Source organism: Mandrillus leucophaeus, unplaced genomic scaffold, assembly GCF_000951045.1.
Source record: "Mandrillus leucophaeus isolate KB7577 unplaced genomic scaffold, Mleu.le_1.0 Scaffold96, whole genome shotgun sequence".
In the NCBI taxonomy this organism is placed as follows: Eukaryota; Metazoa; Chordata; class Mammalia; order Primates; family Cercopithecidae; genus Mandrillus; species Mandrillus leucophaeus.
This window is the reverse complement of record NW_012110474.1, coordinates 5,116,631-5,133,746: the sequence shown is the minus strand read 5'-3', so window position 1 is coordinate 5,133,746 and position 17,116 is coordinate 5,116,631. Positions and strand designations below refer to the sequence as shown.

Genomic DNA, 17,116 nt, shown 5'->3' with positions numbered 1-17,116 from the left:
CTGCTCCGGCCGGTGAGGAAGAGTTCCTCTCCCAGCACCCCCTCCCCGAAAAAAGCAATTCCTCAGGGACTCGCGCTCACCGTGAAATCTTGGGGGCTCTCGCTTACCCCTTCTTCATGCTTCGGCAGCGGTCGCCGGTCCCCCTCGGCTCGCGGGACTCCACCTAGGGCCCCCAGGAGGGTCGGGCTCTGGGGCGGAACCCGCTCAGGACAGCGGCCGAGGCGCCAGGCCACTGGGAACGCCGCCTGGGGCGCCCACCGGCCGCCGGACCCACCGTGTGCTCGACGCGCGAGTGAACAACACCGCGAGCTGCCGCTCCCCCCGCCCCCTCCCCGCGCGAGACGCTCCACAACCGGACGCAGGGACCCGCGCCAGAAGCAGGGGGGACCGCGGGACTCTCTCCGGCTATGGTCCCATCCTTGCCCCCTGCCCCAGGAGCTATTCCCGGCCAGTCAGAGGTCTCAAAACTTCAGATTCTCACTTTCCTCTTCAGCCTCGAGTGCCCAGGTGCAGTCGAGGTGGGAAACCCAGCCTCCGCCCACTCCTCCATCGGTGGGGCCGAAGCTCGCTCTTCCCCCCTTTCCTGAGGTTCTGTGGTATTGCCCAATCCTCAGTTTGGGGGAGGGGGACGGAGAGAACAGTGCTTGGCTAGGGAATGAGGGAAGATGACAGCCAATTGAATGGAACATCCATTCGGGGGCGGGGTCAAGGAGGGACCCGCCCCCGTCCCGCCCCCTCGTTCCAAACTACACTTCCCATTGTGCCCTCTGGTGTTTCCTGCCGCGCTGCACGCTGGGAGTGCAGGACCGCGAGGCCTCAAGGTATTTTGGAACTCGTATTCTTTAGTCAACTAGGTCCTGAAAGTTATAAGCTATTATAATTCTCTCTTTTTCCCTAGATAAACTTTTTTAAGCTCTCATTTCGACAGTAGTTATTCTAATAATAATTATCTTGTTGTTTTAAAATGTAAGAAATTATTTCTTAGCAAAGAAAGTTAATGATATGTTCCATGGCAATCTGTCAGGACCTGGGAGCCTCCTCTTCTTCCGCCCTGACAGGGTCCCCGCAGAAGATTTGTTGCCGTCATGTCGGCTGCGATTGCAGCTCTGGCCGCTTCCTACGGTTCGGGTTCAGGGTCCGAATCGGACTCGGACAGTGAGAGCAGTCGATGTCCGTTGCCAGCCGCCGACTCCCTCATGCACTTGACTAAATCGCCTTCAGCCAAGCCGTCTCTAGCAGTGGCAGTGGACTCGGCTCCGGAGGTGGCAGTTAAGGTAAGCACCTTTGCTACTGATGCGGTGTGGGAATTGTTGGCTTCAGCTCCAAAACTGCCAGCCGCTTGTTAGGTCCCGGCTTACCTCATTGCTCAGAGATAAGTTGCTAACGTTTGAATTTCTTCTCCTTCCCACATGCATCCTCGGGAGAAGCAGAATTGGAAGTTCGGAATAGCCCTCCGATGCTCTCTGCCCTTACCTCCCGCCATCAGAAAGCAAGTGGAAAGAGGGGGTGAAATTTGAATTTGTGAATTAGGGACATAGCCTGTAAAGTGCAGATGTAATCTCGGAACATAAATAAAATTAGATCAGGACTTCCCAAACTACAGTATTGTACCTTCACTTGAAGTGAGCAGTGGCCTCGATTTGTTTTATTTTTGAAAAACTAGGTTCTAATCCTGGCACCACCACTTATGTGAACTTGGGCAAGTTATGCAGCCTTCTCTCTTTCCTCACCTGTACAAGCGGAGATCATTTTCAGAACACCTGTCTACATGAGAAGATGAGTGTGAAAATTGAGTGAAATTACACAAATAAAGCATATAGCACAGAGCCTGGTAACTAGTGAGAGTGCAGTAAATGTTTTATGATTATGTATGTTAATACAGTGAGAAAAAGGCCTTGGATTTGAGAAACAGCTGCATGATCTCAATGGAGGAAGCTGATTCAGGCAAGAGTTTCCAGGCAAAGGTGACAGGCAAGCCTGAGAAGGCAAAGAGCTTAGTGTGTTTGAAGAACTGAGGAAAAGCTGATGTGTCTAGAGCCTGACGAGAGCATCTACCAATTGATAGTGTAGGCCCAGTAGAGCCCGAGGTAGGTGATCAGCTCAAGATGTGAAGATGGGAGGCGGTGTCCAAAAATTCCTTTGTATCATGTCCCCAAGTCTAGTTTAATGACTTAAGAAGTGTTTTACAGATTTTTAACAAGCTGTCTGTGAATTTTACTTTTTAAAAATGGGCATCTGGCATGAAAGAATGCTTAGAATCCTAACTTCCTATCAAAACAAAACTTTCCAAACTTACGCCCCTCCAGTAACCTCCTGAGTCTTCTCCTTTCACAGCTCAGCTTTTTGGAGCTCTCTTTTCGTCTTCATCTCATTTTCTCCTCAACCCGATGCAGTCTGGCCCTACCCTCTTGGGAAACTGTCTGTGAGTGATGTCCCAGGCCTTGCAGTTGTCAAGTTCAGCCATCTGACTTAAATGTCTGCATCAAATGACACTGTTCATTAGTTCCTCTTTCTTGAAACTTTCTCTCCGTTTCGCTTCCATGGGGCTCTACTCAGTATTCTGTTCCAATTATTTTACTCTCCCTTTTCAATACTGGTGTTTCCCAGGACTCTGCTCTTGGTCCTCTTTGCATTCCACATATTCTTCCATACCTTCAACCTCAGTCTGTGCTGCTCCTAGCTCAAGGTGAACACCGTGAAATGGTTAGCACAGGCTCTGGAATTAAGACTGTAATTCAAATCCTGCCTCCAACACTTACCCACCGGACCTTGGATAAGTTGCTTAAATGCTCAGCACCTAATTTTTACTGATCTGTAAAGTAGGAATAACAGTAGTACCAATCTAACAGAATTATAAGAATTGCCATAAAAGATGTAAAGCCCTTTTAACAGTGCCACATGCTTGCTATCCTTTTATTTCCAGTTCTATCCTCCTTGCTAGCTTACAACCTTGAGAGGTATATAAAAATCTCCCACTGTAATTGTACATTTGTCTCTTGCAGGTTGGCACTCAGCCACCTCCAGTTCAGTGTGTTGAAAAATTATTTTCTTTCCCTCAAAATCCATTTCTGTTTTCCCCATTTTGATCTATGATCCCACGATCCACCCACTAGTTCAAGCCAAGAACAAAGGAGGTATCCTTTTCTCTTCCTTCTTCCTCAGCCCCTGAAGCTAGTCATTCAATTGATTCTAACATTTCTGTTTCATTAATTTATCTCATATCAACTCCTTCCTCACTATTTTCACTGGTGCAGGCTTCATATCTTCCTTATTTCTCCCAGGAGTTATTCTTTTCTTTCTCTTTCAGCCTCTTCTTTTGAGTGGGTCCTGTCCACTTTAACTCAATGATATTCATCAAACCTCTCTCTTCTGCTGCCACTGCTTAGTTCAGATTCTCATCATTTCTCTTCAGACAGTTGTAGCTTTCTAACTGATATTTCTACTTCTTCCTTTCTTGTCTCCCAGTGTTATACCCCATTCTTTTCTCCACAGGGCACCTAGAATGATCTTTGTAAATTCCACTTGCGTCCTATCACTTCCCTGCCCAAAGACACCATATTGTCCAGTGGGTAATTTCTAAGTTTTTTTGGTAGCATGTGAGGGCTGCTATTCTCCCATGCTGAACTCTTTACAAAGCCCGGAAAGCCAAATTTTCTTTCTTCCTCTGAAGATTTTGCCCACGCTAGTCTTTCTGCCTGGAAATCCCTTGCCTAGTGCCTCCTTCCCCCATTCCAAACACTATGGTCCTTCAGTCTCACTGCGTGTTTCCTCCTATTCTACCTTAGCCCCTTTATCATATCTTAACTATAGCACTTAGCACATTGCCGTGACTTGTTCATCTTTTTCTTTGCCCTGGACTGTGAGACCCTGGGGTCCAGAGACGTATCCATTCGTTTGTGTCTCCGGTGCCTAGTACACAAGATTAGGGAAGTATATTTGGTAAGAGAATAGAATGAAAAAGAAAGTCTTGTAAAAGTATGCACATTAAGAATCAGAAATGTAGAGCTGGACAGGCAGTGGCAGGGTTGGAGGTGTTTGTGTAGAACTCACTTAGTTCAATCACGAATAAATAAGGAAAGCCCGGAGGAAAGGTTGCATAAGGTACCAGAGGTCCATTAGAAGTAGAGCTGGGGCTAGTCCACCCAGTGGTCTGGGTTCTATGAGAGAGTACAGGGCATTGCTCATTGTTAGTTTATGAACCAACACTTGTTTATATGAAGGGAAAACAAATTTATGCATAGTAAATACAATGACTGCAAATGATTGGAAAATTGGAAAATGACCAAGGGAGAGGTGAAGCATGCAAATATATTCATCTGTAGTTGACTAATTATATTATGATTAATAGCAAGCATTTTGGCAGAGAATACATTTATGCAGCATTTTTAATCCATGTTTTTTCTGAGCTCTTTCCTGCAGTTGAGTATCTTTTCATATATGTTATTGGTGATTTAATTTTTTTTTCTTTTGAAAGCAACTATTGGGTTGTCGTTTCCTTTTGATTTTTAGGAGATCTTTACATATTCTGGATACTATCCTTTGTCAATTGTGTGTGTTGCAAAATTTTTTTCTTTTTGTGACTTGTCTCTCACTTTTCCCTGTTGTTTACAAACAATTATTTAGATAGTCTGCGCTTATCAAATTATTCCTTTATGTATTGTGGTTCCTGTTGCTTGTTTGAGAAATCCTTAACTCATAGTCATGAAAATATTCTCTTGTATTATCTCTGGAAAACTATTCACATTTAAGTCATTAATCCGTATGAAATTAATTTTTGTCTGTAGTGTGAACATTCTTAATAATATGGCTTGACAGGTGATAGGGCAGTTCCCTTGCCCTTTTTTGTTGTTCAAGAATGTTTTGGCTGGCTCTTCTGGGCCCTGTAATTCTATATACAGTTTAGAATTAACTTGGAAAGTTCTACTAATACCCAGTTGGGATTTTGTTTGGGAGTACATTGAGTCATAGGTCAACTTAGAGATAATGTTATGTCCGTTCATTTGTTTAGGCCTTTTTTTAGTTTTTTTTTTTTCTTCCGAAGTTTGTAATTGTCTCCATATCAAAATCTTGTACAGTTTTATTAGAGGTATTTCTAGGTGTATCTTATTTTTATGCTATTGTAGTTTTCATTTATTTAACTTTCTAACTGATCTTACTACTTACAACTGATCTTACTACTTACATAGCCATATCAGCTGTAAATATGACAGTATTTTTTCTTTCTTTTAATCATTATTTCTTTTATTTATTTTTCTTGCCTTGCCATGCTGACTACCACCTCCAGGAAGATCTAAAATAAAAATAAAAAGGATGTACCAGGCAAATTTTAACCAAGAGAAAGCTAGCACTGTTTGTGTTAACATCAATAAAAATAGACTTTAAAGCAGAAAGCATTACGGGAGACAAAAGAGTCACTTCATCACGATGGAAGGTTCAGTTCACAGAGAGAGATAAAACAATGTAAGCTCAAAATATTTAAGCAAAAATTGACAGAACTACAAAGAGAAATGGACAAATACACAATTACAGTGGGAGATTTTTATATACCTCTCAATAATTGATAGAACAAGCAAAAAATATCAATAATGATACAGAATATGTGAAAAAATTAGTAAACTACATCTAAAGGTCTTAGGGAACATGGCACTCAGCAACACAATGTTTTTCAGGCGCTGAAAACATTTTGAAACATTGAAACAGAATGAAACATTTTTTAAATGACCCTGGGCTAGACCAGGGATTGGCAAACTTCAGTAAAGGGCCAGACAGTAAATATTTCAGGCTGTGCTGGCACCGTGTAGTTTCTGTCACTTCTTTCTTTCTCTCTTTCGCCCTTTCTTTTTCTTCATCTTTTTTTCTTAAGCCTTTAAAAATGCAAATACCATCCTTAGCTTGTTGATACAAAAAAACAGACTGTGGACTGGATTTGGCCCACAGACTGTAGTTAGCCACCCCTGAACTGGAGCATAAAATAAGTCTCAACAGATTTAAAATCTTATTACCGCATTCTCTGACCACAGTGCATCTAAGCTAGAAACTAACCACAAAAAGATAGCTATAAAATTTCCATATTTGAAAATTGTGACATTGCACTTCAGCAACTATGCAACGGAACATGTGAGATGCAGCCATGGCAATTTTTTAAAAAGTATAGTCATAAACACATATCACAGATAAAAGGAAAGGCAGAAAGTTAGTATGCTAGGCATCCTTTCTTTTGGATTTTTTAAATCATTACATTCTGTCCCTGTACTTGTTTTAAGTCATGCAGTCAGTTTCCGTTCTTTAAGTGGTTACCCCTGGAAAGCATAGCACATTTGATCAGTACTTTTACCTTCTACTGAACAATGCGAGAACCTTAGAACACTTGAATTTTATTCACATCCCCTGTACTCCTACTTTAGCTATTGTTGTCTGGTATATATGCATGCACTTACATATACACATACACCCTCCACAAGATGATGGTGAATGATGATGATTGTTGCATCTCATATGCAAGGTATCACTTTCTGCCTGTAGCACATTCTTTAGAATGTCCTTTAGTGAGGATTTAGTGGCAAATGCTTTCAGTTTTAGTTTGTCTTTTAAAATGTTTTGGCTGGGCGAGGCGGGCGTATCGCCTGAGCCCAGGAGTTCCAGACTAGCCTGGGCAACATGGAGAGACCCTGTCTCAAGAAAAAATACAAAAATTAGCTGGGCATGGTGGCGTGCACTTCCCAGCTACTTGGGAGGCTAAGGTAGGGAGATCGCTGGAGCCAAAGAGGCAGAGGATGCAGTGAGCCAGAATCACGCCACTGCACTCCAGCCTGGGAGATGGAGTGAGACGCTGTCTCATAAATAAATAAATATATAAATAAAATGCTTTCATTTAACTGTATTTCTCAAAGGATATTTTCACTGGGTTGTTTCCTTAGCTGGCAGTTTTCTCTCAGCACTTTTAAGATATTCTACTCTTTTCTGATTTTCATTGTTACTGATAAATCAGCTGTTAGTGTAGCTGTTTCTCTTTGGAAGTGATTTTCTTTTTTCTTTTGACACCTTTTAAGACCCCCTCCCCAATTTTTTTGAGATACGGTTTCATTCTTTAGTTTTATTATAGGATACATGTGTATAGATTTCTTTTTATTTTTTCTGTTCAGAATTTGTTGGATTTCTTTCATTGTGGATCAATTGGTTTGGAATGTGGACCTTTGGACATTTCTTAGCAGTTGTCAGTTCTTATCACTTCACATATTATTTTAGTCCTATTCTCTCTTCTCTTCTGGAACTCCAATTATGCATATTTGTGTTCTCCGGTATATGTATGACAATGAGTATTTTCTAAATAAAAATTTTTGAATGCAAGAGTGTAAGGTTTTGCACTTTAGAATTCATGCAGTGGACCCTGTTGGATTGCAAGAGTTGCTTATTAAGTGACTTTAAGGTTAGAAAAACAAAAGCAGATCTGGCTTTCTCTCATTTCAACCAGTGACTGTGTTACTTTCCCCCAGTGTATTCTTTGCCTTAGCATAGCCAACTAAAGTAAAATAAAAATTCTGCCTCTAATTTTGAGGCATATTTTCAGTTTTTTTCAAGAAACAGTGGTGTTTCTTGTATTTGTGAACTTCAAATGGACCACTTCTTCCTCTGCAATCTGTTAAGGGCCAAACTCAGAGGATATCTTTATCTGAATTTCTCTTCTTTTATATCATTCACCTAAATTCTTCTATTAGGAAGTTTAGTCATTTCTATTTCCTGGGATGAAAAAAAAAACTGTGCCATAAATTGATAAGTAATTTATAATAATAATATTTGTGATCTGCTTTATAGTTTACATGGTGTTTTTATGCCTCTTTTCTTATTTGGACACAGGAAGAAATGTGGAAAAGACTAAAAAGTGAATATTACCTAGTTTTATTCTCAAATTACTTTGAATCAACAAAAGATAAACTATTTAAACTTATTTGGCCCACAGGGTGCCCTTCACTTCCTGCATTTTAATTTTTGTGGATAATTGAAACTGAATAGAAATTATTTGTTATTTTGTGGTAATTCCAATTGCATGCCTAATTGGTATTGAACTCCTATGGGTGTTAAAACAAGGTTGTGGTATTGTCCAAGTTTTCTAATTAAATTTTTGTAAAATAACAGCCCTTCATTTTCTTGAGGGTTGTTCAATTTGTTCTATAATTTTAGCAGGAGTCAGACTGGGACTTACTTATATTTTTTATTGGCTGCCAGTGTTACTTATATAAACAGTAATTTCTTACATTGTACTTTGCATTTAAAAATTGATGTGTCATGATACTCTTCAAAATAATTTCAATTTAGAATATTTTAAATACCCTTAATTGGAAAGATCTCGTATCCCATATTATAAAGTGGTTCTAGCAACTGTACACTATAAAATCCTTTGGGAAGGTATGAATGTGGCTAAGCCTCATGTTATTTTAAGCAGTTTGTTACTGGGAGTTGAATATTAAGAGGGAAAAGCATTTAATTTAGCTTTTATGCAGTTTAAGCAATTTGTATGTAACCTGCTAACTTTATAGTACTGAGTTTGCTATTGGGCCGTATGCAAGATAGTATCTTTCATCAGTGAAGATTCTAGTGTTCATTCTGGGGTGATATAGATAATATTTGTCATCTTTTCAGTGGCCTAGCATTTGAAACCCCTTTCTTAAGGGTTTTAATGTGAAGAACATCCCTGTTCATCACCCATCTTCAGAAGCTGAAAACCCAGATTATTCTCATTCAGCTCCCTTTCAGCTAAGGCTCAGGACTGTTGGGTGGGTGTATCTGATGGGCTCAGCCAAACAGATGCACCAACCTAAGCTTTCTAATCTGAAATTTATCCGCAAAGAAGCCAGGAAAGAGGACTTAAATTGGTAATGGTAATCAACGTTTTCTAGTTTCTCAGGCCAGTAGTTTCAATAGCAGCATCCAGTGGTAGCCATAGCAGTTTAGTAGTAGTGTTCAGTCATTATCCTCACTGGATGGGTTCTGTGATGATTAATTTTGATGGGTTCTGTGATAATTAATTTTGAATTGCGATTTCATCTATTAAATGTATACTGACCCTTTATTTCTGCCTACTTGTCAAAGCTTATTCTCCACACTTCCTGGTAATTCTAAGAGAAACTCATAAGGATTTTATAATGCTGAATCAGCCTGCTGCTTGCAACCAAGAACCCTGACTGATACACCTAGTTACTCTGCCAGTGATTGTTTAATTTGTCACTAATTAGGTCTCTTTAACATTGTTCATTGTGGTTACTTTGAGCTCTTCCCCTTCCCTTTTATTCTATTAGTAGCTCGGGTTAAGTGACTTAATCCTACTAACACTTACCCTCACAGATTATATGAAATAGTGTGTCTACTCTGGTGTTGGCACATTAGTGTTGTTAAATTCTTTTTCTTCATGTTATTTAGCCTCTTCTAGAGAGCTGTATAACTTATTTAGGTGTTATATAGTCTATTGTCTGTTGCCTCCGCTACAATATAAACTCCACAAGGGCCGGTATCTTTGTCTATTTCTGTGGGCCCAGGACAGTGCCTGGCACATAGTAGGCACAGAATCAAATTTGTGAAATGAATAAATGAATCTGGAGCTCCGTGCTTGCTTTATAAAGATGCCTGTGCCCTGACTACACCAAGAAAATAAAGAGATCAATTATGATTCCCAACATCTCCAAACATCTGTCATCTATCACCCATTCTTACCTTTGTCATCTCTATTTCATCCCAAAGAGAGCAGTCCTCTTTTCAGAGGCTAATCTTTCAACTGTGTCCTGAATTTTATTCCCTCCTACCTCTTCCAGGACAACTGTACCTTTATCTGGTCCTTTTTGTCATATGTCTCTCCCTGCCGTCACCTGCCTTCTAGCCTACGATTGACCACATCTTTGACTTAGTCTCTTCTTAAGGAAGAAGAAAAACTTGACCCTGAAAATCCTTCAACCTGATACCCCATCTGTTCTGTTTTTTATCACCAAATATTTTCAGTACAGATTTATACGGTGTTTTTCTAGATCCTCATTTACACCTCTGCCTCTTGCAGATGGCTTTCCATAGTCCTTACTAACAAAGTCACTCTCGCAGAGGTTTTTTATGACATAATTGCCAAATCCAGTGATTGTTGGCCAGCCTTATCCTACTTAATTTCTCTATGGATTTGGCTTTTCTTCAATTTAATTTAACAAATATTTATTGAATTTGTGCTGAATGCCCTGTGTTCTACTGAGCAGTGAGGATATATGATGTACGTAAAAGCCATGTGCAACAAATAATATATCACAAGTACTATCAAATAGAGTACAGCATTTTTTTAGTACCACAAACAAACAAAAAAAACAACAGTTTTCCTGAGGCAGGAGGAGGGAAGGTATCAGGAAAAATAAGGCGACATAAAATAATAAAGGCATTGCCTAAGATGTAAGGCGGTAACATTGCCTGCAGCACAGAAAGCATCAAAGTGCTTGCTATTTTTAAAAATCAGCAATTAGTCTAATATGGCAAAAGTGAGGGTGTATTAAAGCAGATAAGGAAGTATTACAATAGGCCAGGGCAAATATAATGAAGCCCTAACTAGGCCAGTATAGCTGGGATGCAAAAAGGGGAGGGTAAATGTGAGATTGCTGGAGAAATATTCACAGGTAGAATCAGCAAGACTGTGCCTGATTTATTAGTGAAGATGGAGTCATGGGGGAATGGTAAGTTCTATTTTGGACATAGCATAGTGTTTGATGCTGTGGGACATTCATATAATGAAATTTAGTAGGCAGTTGGATATGTGGATCCAAAGTTAGGTGTGTGATTAAGGCTGCAGATAAAAATTGGGAGTGGTAATTGAAGTCATGAAAAGGATAGGATAAGATAGGGCAAAGATATGGGCAGTTTAGAGAGAAGAGAAGCTCAAGAGACCTGATAGGCTCTGAATCTTTAAGAAGTAGAGAAACTAAGTTGCCTGTTTTGATACAGGGGCCATGGTAAAGTGTTTTTAAGAGTGGTCAAATTTTGGAACAGTGAATGTAGGTTTATGGTATTTTTCTTGTCGGTTTTTTAGTCTTTGGTCATCAGCTAGTCTAACTCTACCAGATCTTCACTTATCTGTGGCATTGCTGCTTCTCCAACATCAATATCAACTTCATGAAATCCCATCTATTTTGCAGAATGCGTGATGTTACTTTGCATTGTCTTTGCATTGTGTTAGGGGATATATCCTACCATCAACAAGAGGCCAGCAGAATAAAGATGGTGATATGATAGGGATAGTTCAAGGGTTTGATTGTACATTTGTGTGTGCAAAATCCACCTTGTGTAGTTTACATTTTAGTGGAGAGAGCGAGATAATATATATGTCCATTGAGGATAAATATAATGGAGGAAAATAAAACAAGGTAAGGGGGAAGCAGAAAAACTGAGCAGAGACTTAAAAGGAGAGATAACAATCGTGTGGCTATCCACAGGGAAAACATTTCATTCCAAAGGGAAATAACAATAAGTGTAGAGACCCCGAGGCAGGATTGTTCCTTGGCCTATTCTAGGAATAGCAGATGAGCCAATGAGACTGGGGTAAAGTGAGCACAGGCATAGTGCTAGATGAAGACAGAAGTTAGTAGGGGCAGGGGGCTGACCATGGAGGGGAAATTCTCAACCAGTCATTTTATGACAACAATGTTATAATACCAACTTTATTGAAATATAATTTGTAGATGATATATAACTTCTTTACAATTTTTAAAATAGAACATAAGTGCAGTAATTACAGGAAAGGTACTTATAATCAAATATGTTTTTAATATGTGAATGTTCAGACAGGACAACAGAGGAAAACAAAAATACCCTGTAAAACTACTCTAGGGAACCTGCCTACTTCCTGAGAACCAGTGGTAATGGACCTTGTCAGGCCTTTGTTAGGCTTTTACTCTGACTAGGGAGGCTACTGAGGGGTTTAGAGCATAGGAGTAGCATAACCTGACTAATATTTTGAAAGAATCATACTATCTGCTGTGGGAAGTGAGGCTATAGGTGGTCAGGGACAGAAAACAGGGAGACCAGGTAAGAAGCTACTCCAAAAACCCAGATACAAGATGTTAAGTTGAGCCACTTCAGTAGAGGATGTCAGAAGTGGTTGAATTCTGGATTTTTGTAGAAGGTACAAGATTTGATGATGGATTGGATATAAAGTGTAAAATAAAGAGGAATCAAGGAAAACTTCAGATTTTCACCTGAGTAACTGTAAGGGTGGAATTGCGATTAACTAAGAGAAGCCTGGAAGGATTCATTGAGGGAGGGGAGGCCACGAGTTCTCTTTTGGATATATTAAGTTTGAGATGTCTGTTAGATATCTTGGGAGAAGAGATGCCAAGTTGAAGGTTGGATATACAAGTCTCTAGAAATCAGGGGAGGTCCAGGCTAAAGATACCAATTTGAGAATTGTAATATTTGTAAGTGGTGGAGTTATACAAAAGTTATACTACCAGTGATTCGTCAGTGGAGATGAGATTTTTATTTTCAGTAATCTGGGAAATGAATTTAAGATGTTTGAAATATTAACTGAGATCGTAAGACTTTAGATTTAGAAGATTCAGGCCCTGTCACTTCCTTTTGTTTCCTGTCCAGTACCCAACCAAGTGCAATTTGGTTACATATCTAATACAGTTTGCTGAATACAAAAAGAAATACCTCTTTTGAATTTGGCAGTAGAGGTTTGGGTCTTTTGAGTTAATAACAAAGAAGAGTTGGAATGTCTTAAACTAATTTAAGACTTTGAGTAATGTTAACTTATTTAGTTTTAAATTTAAAAATTTTAAAGTGTTAATAAAGTTAGTATTTCAAAAAGAAAAATTTTTTTATATATTTTAACCTCCAACACTAACTGTATACATTAATTTTATTAATCTTGATTAGAATTATTAATCATATGATACATTATAACCATAAAATAGATGTTAAAGATGGCTAGTGTGACTTTAATGTGGCTTCTAAAATAAAATAGTCATTTATCAGATCTTTCATATTTATTTGGTATTCTTTTTAGGAAGATTTGGAGACTGGAGTTCACCTTGACCCTGCTGTCAAAGAAGTTCAGTATAATCCTACCTATGAGACCATGTTTGCTCCTGAGGTAAGAAAACATATTTAAGGTTCTGAGTTTTGCTAAAGAATTTAAATCATAGTAGATAATTAGGTATAGTAGTGAATTTTTAAAGGTTTTCTCACATAAGCATACTATTTAAGCTTTTAGAAAATACATCTTTCTATTCTTCACAAGTTTAGGTAGTATGCTTTTGTGAGAATACTTTTAAAAATCCACTAGTTGCTTATCTGTCTACATACAAATGTCTGATAACATGGAACTATGTCTTTTGAAAAAGGAAATCTGATTCTTAAATATGAACTTAGTTGACATCTTCCTCAGTCTTGATGAGGGAGTATTATAATTAACCATAAAGGAAAATATTGGGGCTTACCAGCATCAATATGTAGTATATTATGAAACATTTAGTTACAGATGCCCCTGAAATGTCATACTGACACACTGCTAGAAAGTAGTCACAGTGTTTGAAGCCTGCTCTGAATAAAACAAAGTACTGGGGTTTTTTTTTCCTCTCCCAATTAAAAAAAAAAGCAGAAACAGCTAATATTGTTCGTTGAAGAAAGTCTTTGAATATTATCCATTTAGGAAAGTTTACAGAAAAGATTAAATTTCTAGATATTTTGCCTTTTAAAATGGAAAAGAATGCTTGATTGATGAAATAGAGATACCAGAAAATGGTAATTATAAAACGAAGAAATACAGCTTCGGTTGAAATACAGCAGAATCTTTAAGAAACACTTTCAAGATGGAGTTGAGGAGCTATATCTTACGGTATCTTGGTGGAAAATGATGTAACGTTTTTCATTTTGTAGCATAAATTAGCCCTTTTGTGACATGTGAGAGTCATGGAGCTGTTTCATATAGTACTTTCCCTGCCTAGATTTCTGTAGTCTCTTAAAAGATGACCATTGAAATGTGTAGCACAGCCAGAGATGTTAGTGCTTGTGTTTAGACAGAGCTCCAGCGATTCACTGGGTCTGCGCTTAGCAAAAATCTTCCCATGCTCTGACACTATGGCACATTTTAATTTTTATTCCATTGTGTCTTAAATCCTTCTAGCCTGTCAGACTACAGGCTGTCTCATATCTATTGACACCATTTTAGCCATCCCACTGAAGAGAGGTTGTGTATTATATGTAAATATATGTTTCATGATTTTTTAAAATGAAAAGTACTTTCATAAAATGGAGCCATTGAATTAGGTAAATAAGAAAATTTGGAAGCATTCCAATATGTAACATTCTCATGTCATATTATTTTCTCTGAAGCCTGCTTTTTTCATGAGTTCTTAAATTTCATGCATAACTAATACTTTGCTATGTAATTAGTTTCCAACACTTTCAAGGAAAATTTAAAAGACCAGTTAAAAATTTTTTGTGGTGATATTGACAAAAGGCCTGTCATTCTCTTTGTGGGATTTTCAGTCCTTTAATGTTCTTTTTCCTCGGGTTGGAGAACCTCACATTAAATATATAAATTAGTTTATGTGAGGAGCACTACAATACTTCTTTACAAAGTAAGAAAGGACTGATAGGACTTAAAAGGGAAGCAAAATTATAATTGTTCCTGGTTGCCAAATGAATCCTCTGTAACTAAACAAATTTTGAACTTTTGTCTTCTATGACCAGGATGTGTTATCACTTGGCTGGGATGTGTATCACTTGACAAAGTCTGGAAAAGTATCACTAGGAACTTCACCAGTTTAAATTTTAAGTTCCTGTATTTTGAGTATCCATTGTTAGAAACAAGATATAATCCCTCTCCTCAAGCTAGTGTTTCCCAGAGAGGATGTGCTGTTTGTTGGTTTGGGCAAATGAATTTTTTTTAAATGATAGAGACCAGACTGTTTCTAATTATGCCTCTAAAGTACTACTCAAGCTTAAGGAAAAATTGCATCTGGTTGTAAATTCTTTTAAAAGTTCCCTGAAAGAAGTAGTATTTGAATTGAGCAATTCAATCCAGGTCAAGAACATGAGATTTGGAGTTAAGCTGAATACTTATTAGCCCTGTGTAACCTTGGAAGTTCTTAGTTTTTTCGTAGGTAAAATGAAGATAATTTTTATTTTATTGAGGTATAAAGATACATCGGATAATGTATGATATAGTTAAAAAAATCTCTCTGGCACAGAGTAGGCATTTAACAAATGGTAGTCATCATTGTTGTGTATGTTAATTATTGGCATTGGTGACTAGGTAGGCTTTTATGAGGAGAGATTCCAAGAAGAGATCAGCATGAGCCAAATCATAAAAGATCTACAGAACAGGAATGCCCAAGTCCTTACCAGAAGAAAGAATCGAGAGATAAGACTAGAATGGTACTTTGTATAACATTGCACAAGGCTTTGGGGGCCAAGGTGAAGAGTTTTGATTTAGTCAATGATAAGTAGATTTGTGAGGATCTTAAATAGGGGAGTGGCATAATCAAAGCTGAATTTTTAAGGTTTATTTGGTATGAGTTTGCATTATGGAAAAGAATAGGGATATAGATTAGTGAAATAAAGCCACCATTTATTACTGTATGCCAGGTACCTACTGAAAGATTTGCATACCTCATCTCCTTTAGTCCTCACTACAACCCTACGAAGTAAGTACCTGTGTCCTTACTTTATAGCGAGGAAACCAAGTCTTAAGTTATACTGCCAACAAGTGGCAAATTTAGAGATTTGAGTCCAGATCAGTCTTAATTATCTCTCTAAAACTGGAAGACCAGTTTGAAGGCCATTGTGGAGTTTGCAGGGTATACCCCTTTGCCTTTGACTTTGCTACTTCTGAACATTTACTCAGTTGCTTATTTTATTTTATAAAATACTGTTTCTCTCTTCTGACCAAGGACTTTTCCCAAATAGTCTACCTGGTTATACAGATAATTTTTCTCACATAACGGATAGAACTTGAAGACATAGTAGCCATTGTTTTAGTCTAGTAATTTCTTCATTTCACTCAGTTCTTTTTAAATCTGCTTAGACAAAAATGTATTAATTAGCTTCTCTAAACCCATAAAATCCGTAAGTCTCAGGAAGAATTCCAGACTCTTTAAAATAGTAGTACTTCAGAATAGAAAAAAATATAAAAGTTAAGAGGAAAAAAACACCAGTTACTGTTAGAAATCATATAGCTCAGATCTTTTATTTTGTAGATGAGGAAACTGAGGCCAAAGGTCATAGAACCAGCACTAATGAAATTTTCTCATACTAATATTTTTATGTCTTATAAGATGGACATATTCCACCAATGAAATTGAATCGTGGGGATCTTCTCTTAATTTGCAGGAAATAATTAAGTTAACAGACTCTTCTCACCTTAAAATTTGTTCATAAATCTTTTGAACAATAATGACTACAATAAATATGAATTAAAAATATACAACAATCTAGTATACTACTATCTGTTCCGTAATTTAGGTTATTTTTCTGTATGTGAACTTACAACTATGATTTTATATAGCCCATTTTTAGTAGTATAAATTGTCTTAATTCCTGCAATGTTATAATATGCTGCTAAAATTCTGACTCACCAATACTCTACCTACTGAAGATTTTTGAGATCCTTATAGTATCAGATCTCTGAGAGTTATCAACCAGCATCTTCACAAATTAAGAGTGCTTTTCTCCTAACCCTGTAAGTAAACCACTACTTCATTCAGTTGACAGATGTTTAAGGATAGTTACCTCCCTCGGGAACATCATACATACTTTGGGGGTAGTGATTTGAATTAGTACTTACATACTTTTTAATTAATTAATTTTTTAGTTAACAAAAATTGTATATATTTACAATGTACAATGTGTTTTTAAATATGTACACATTGTAGAATGGCTAAATTAAGCTAATTAACATATGCATTTCTTCATGTACTGATCATTTTTTGTGATGAGAACACTTAAAATCTACTCTTAGTGGTTTTCAAGAATACGTTATTATTAACTGTAGTCGCCATGTTGTACAATAGATCTCTTGAACTTATTCCTCCTATCTAACTGAAATTGTATATCCTTTGACCAACATCATCCAAAACCCCTCCATCCCATTCCA

The 17,116-nt window shown here is 37.9% G+C and overlaps 2 protein-coding genes across 5 annotated transcripts in view; one reads left to right on the top strand and one right to left on the bottom strand.

Annotated features, from left to right (window-relative positions):
- The window catches only part of WASF1 (WAS protein family, member 1), an 88,457-nt gene extending 87,722 nt beyond the window's left edge, over positions 1–735 (bottom strand). For 2 of the 3 annotated variants that reach the window (XM_011970644.1, XM_011970643.1), the window contains exon 1: positions 81–689. The gene's annotated coding sequence lies outside the window, so the exon portion shown is untranslated. Of the gene's footprint in view, positions 1–80 lie in introns of all 3 variants that reach the window. The other variant, XM_011970645.1, reaches the window with a different exon arrangement.
- CDC40 (cell division cycle 40) overlaps positions 692–17,116 on the top strand; it is a 65,179-nt gene continuing 48,754 nt past the window's right edge. The window contains exons 1-3 of one of the 2 annotated variants that reach the window (XM_011970647.1): positions 692–821; positions 1,025–1,274; positions 13,025–13,111. In XM_011970647.1, coding sequence (XP_011826037.1) covers positions 1,086–1,274; positions 13,025–13,111 — 276 coding nt within the window. In that variant the 5' untranslated portion in view covers positions 692–821; positions 1,025–1,085. The other variant, XM_011970646.1, reaches the window with a different exon arrangement.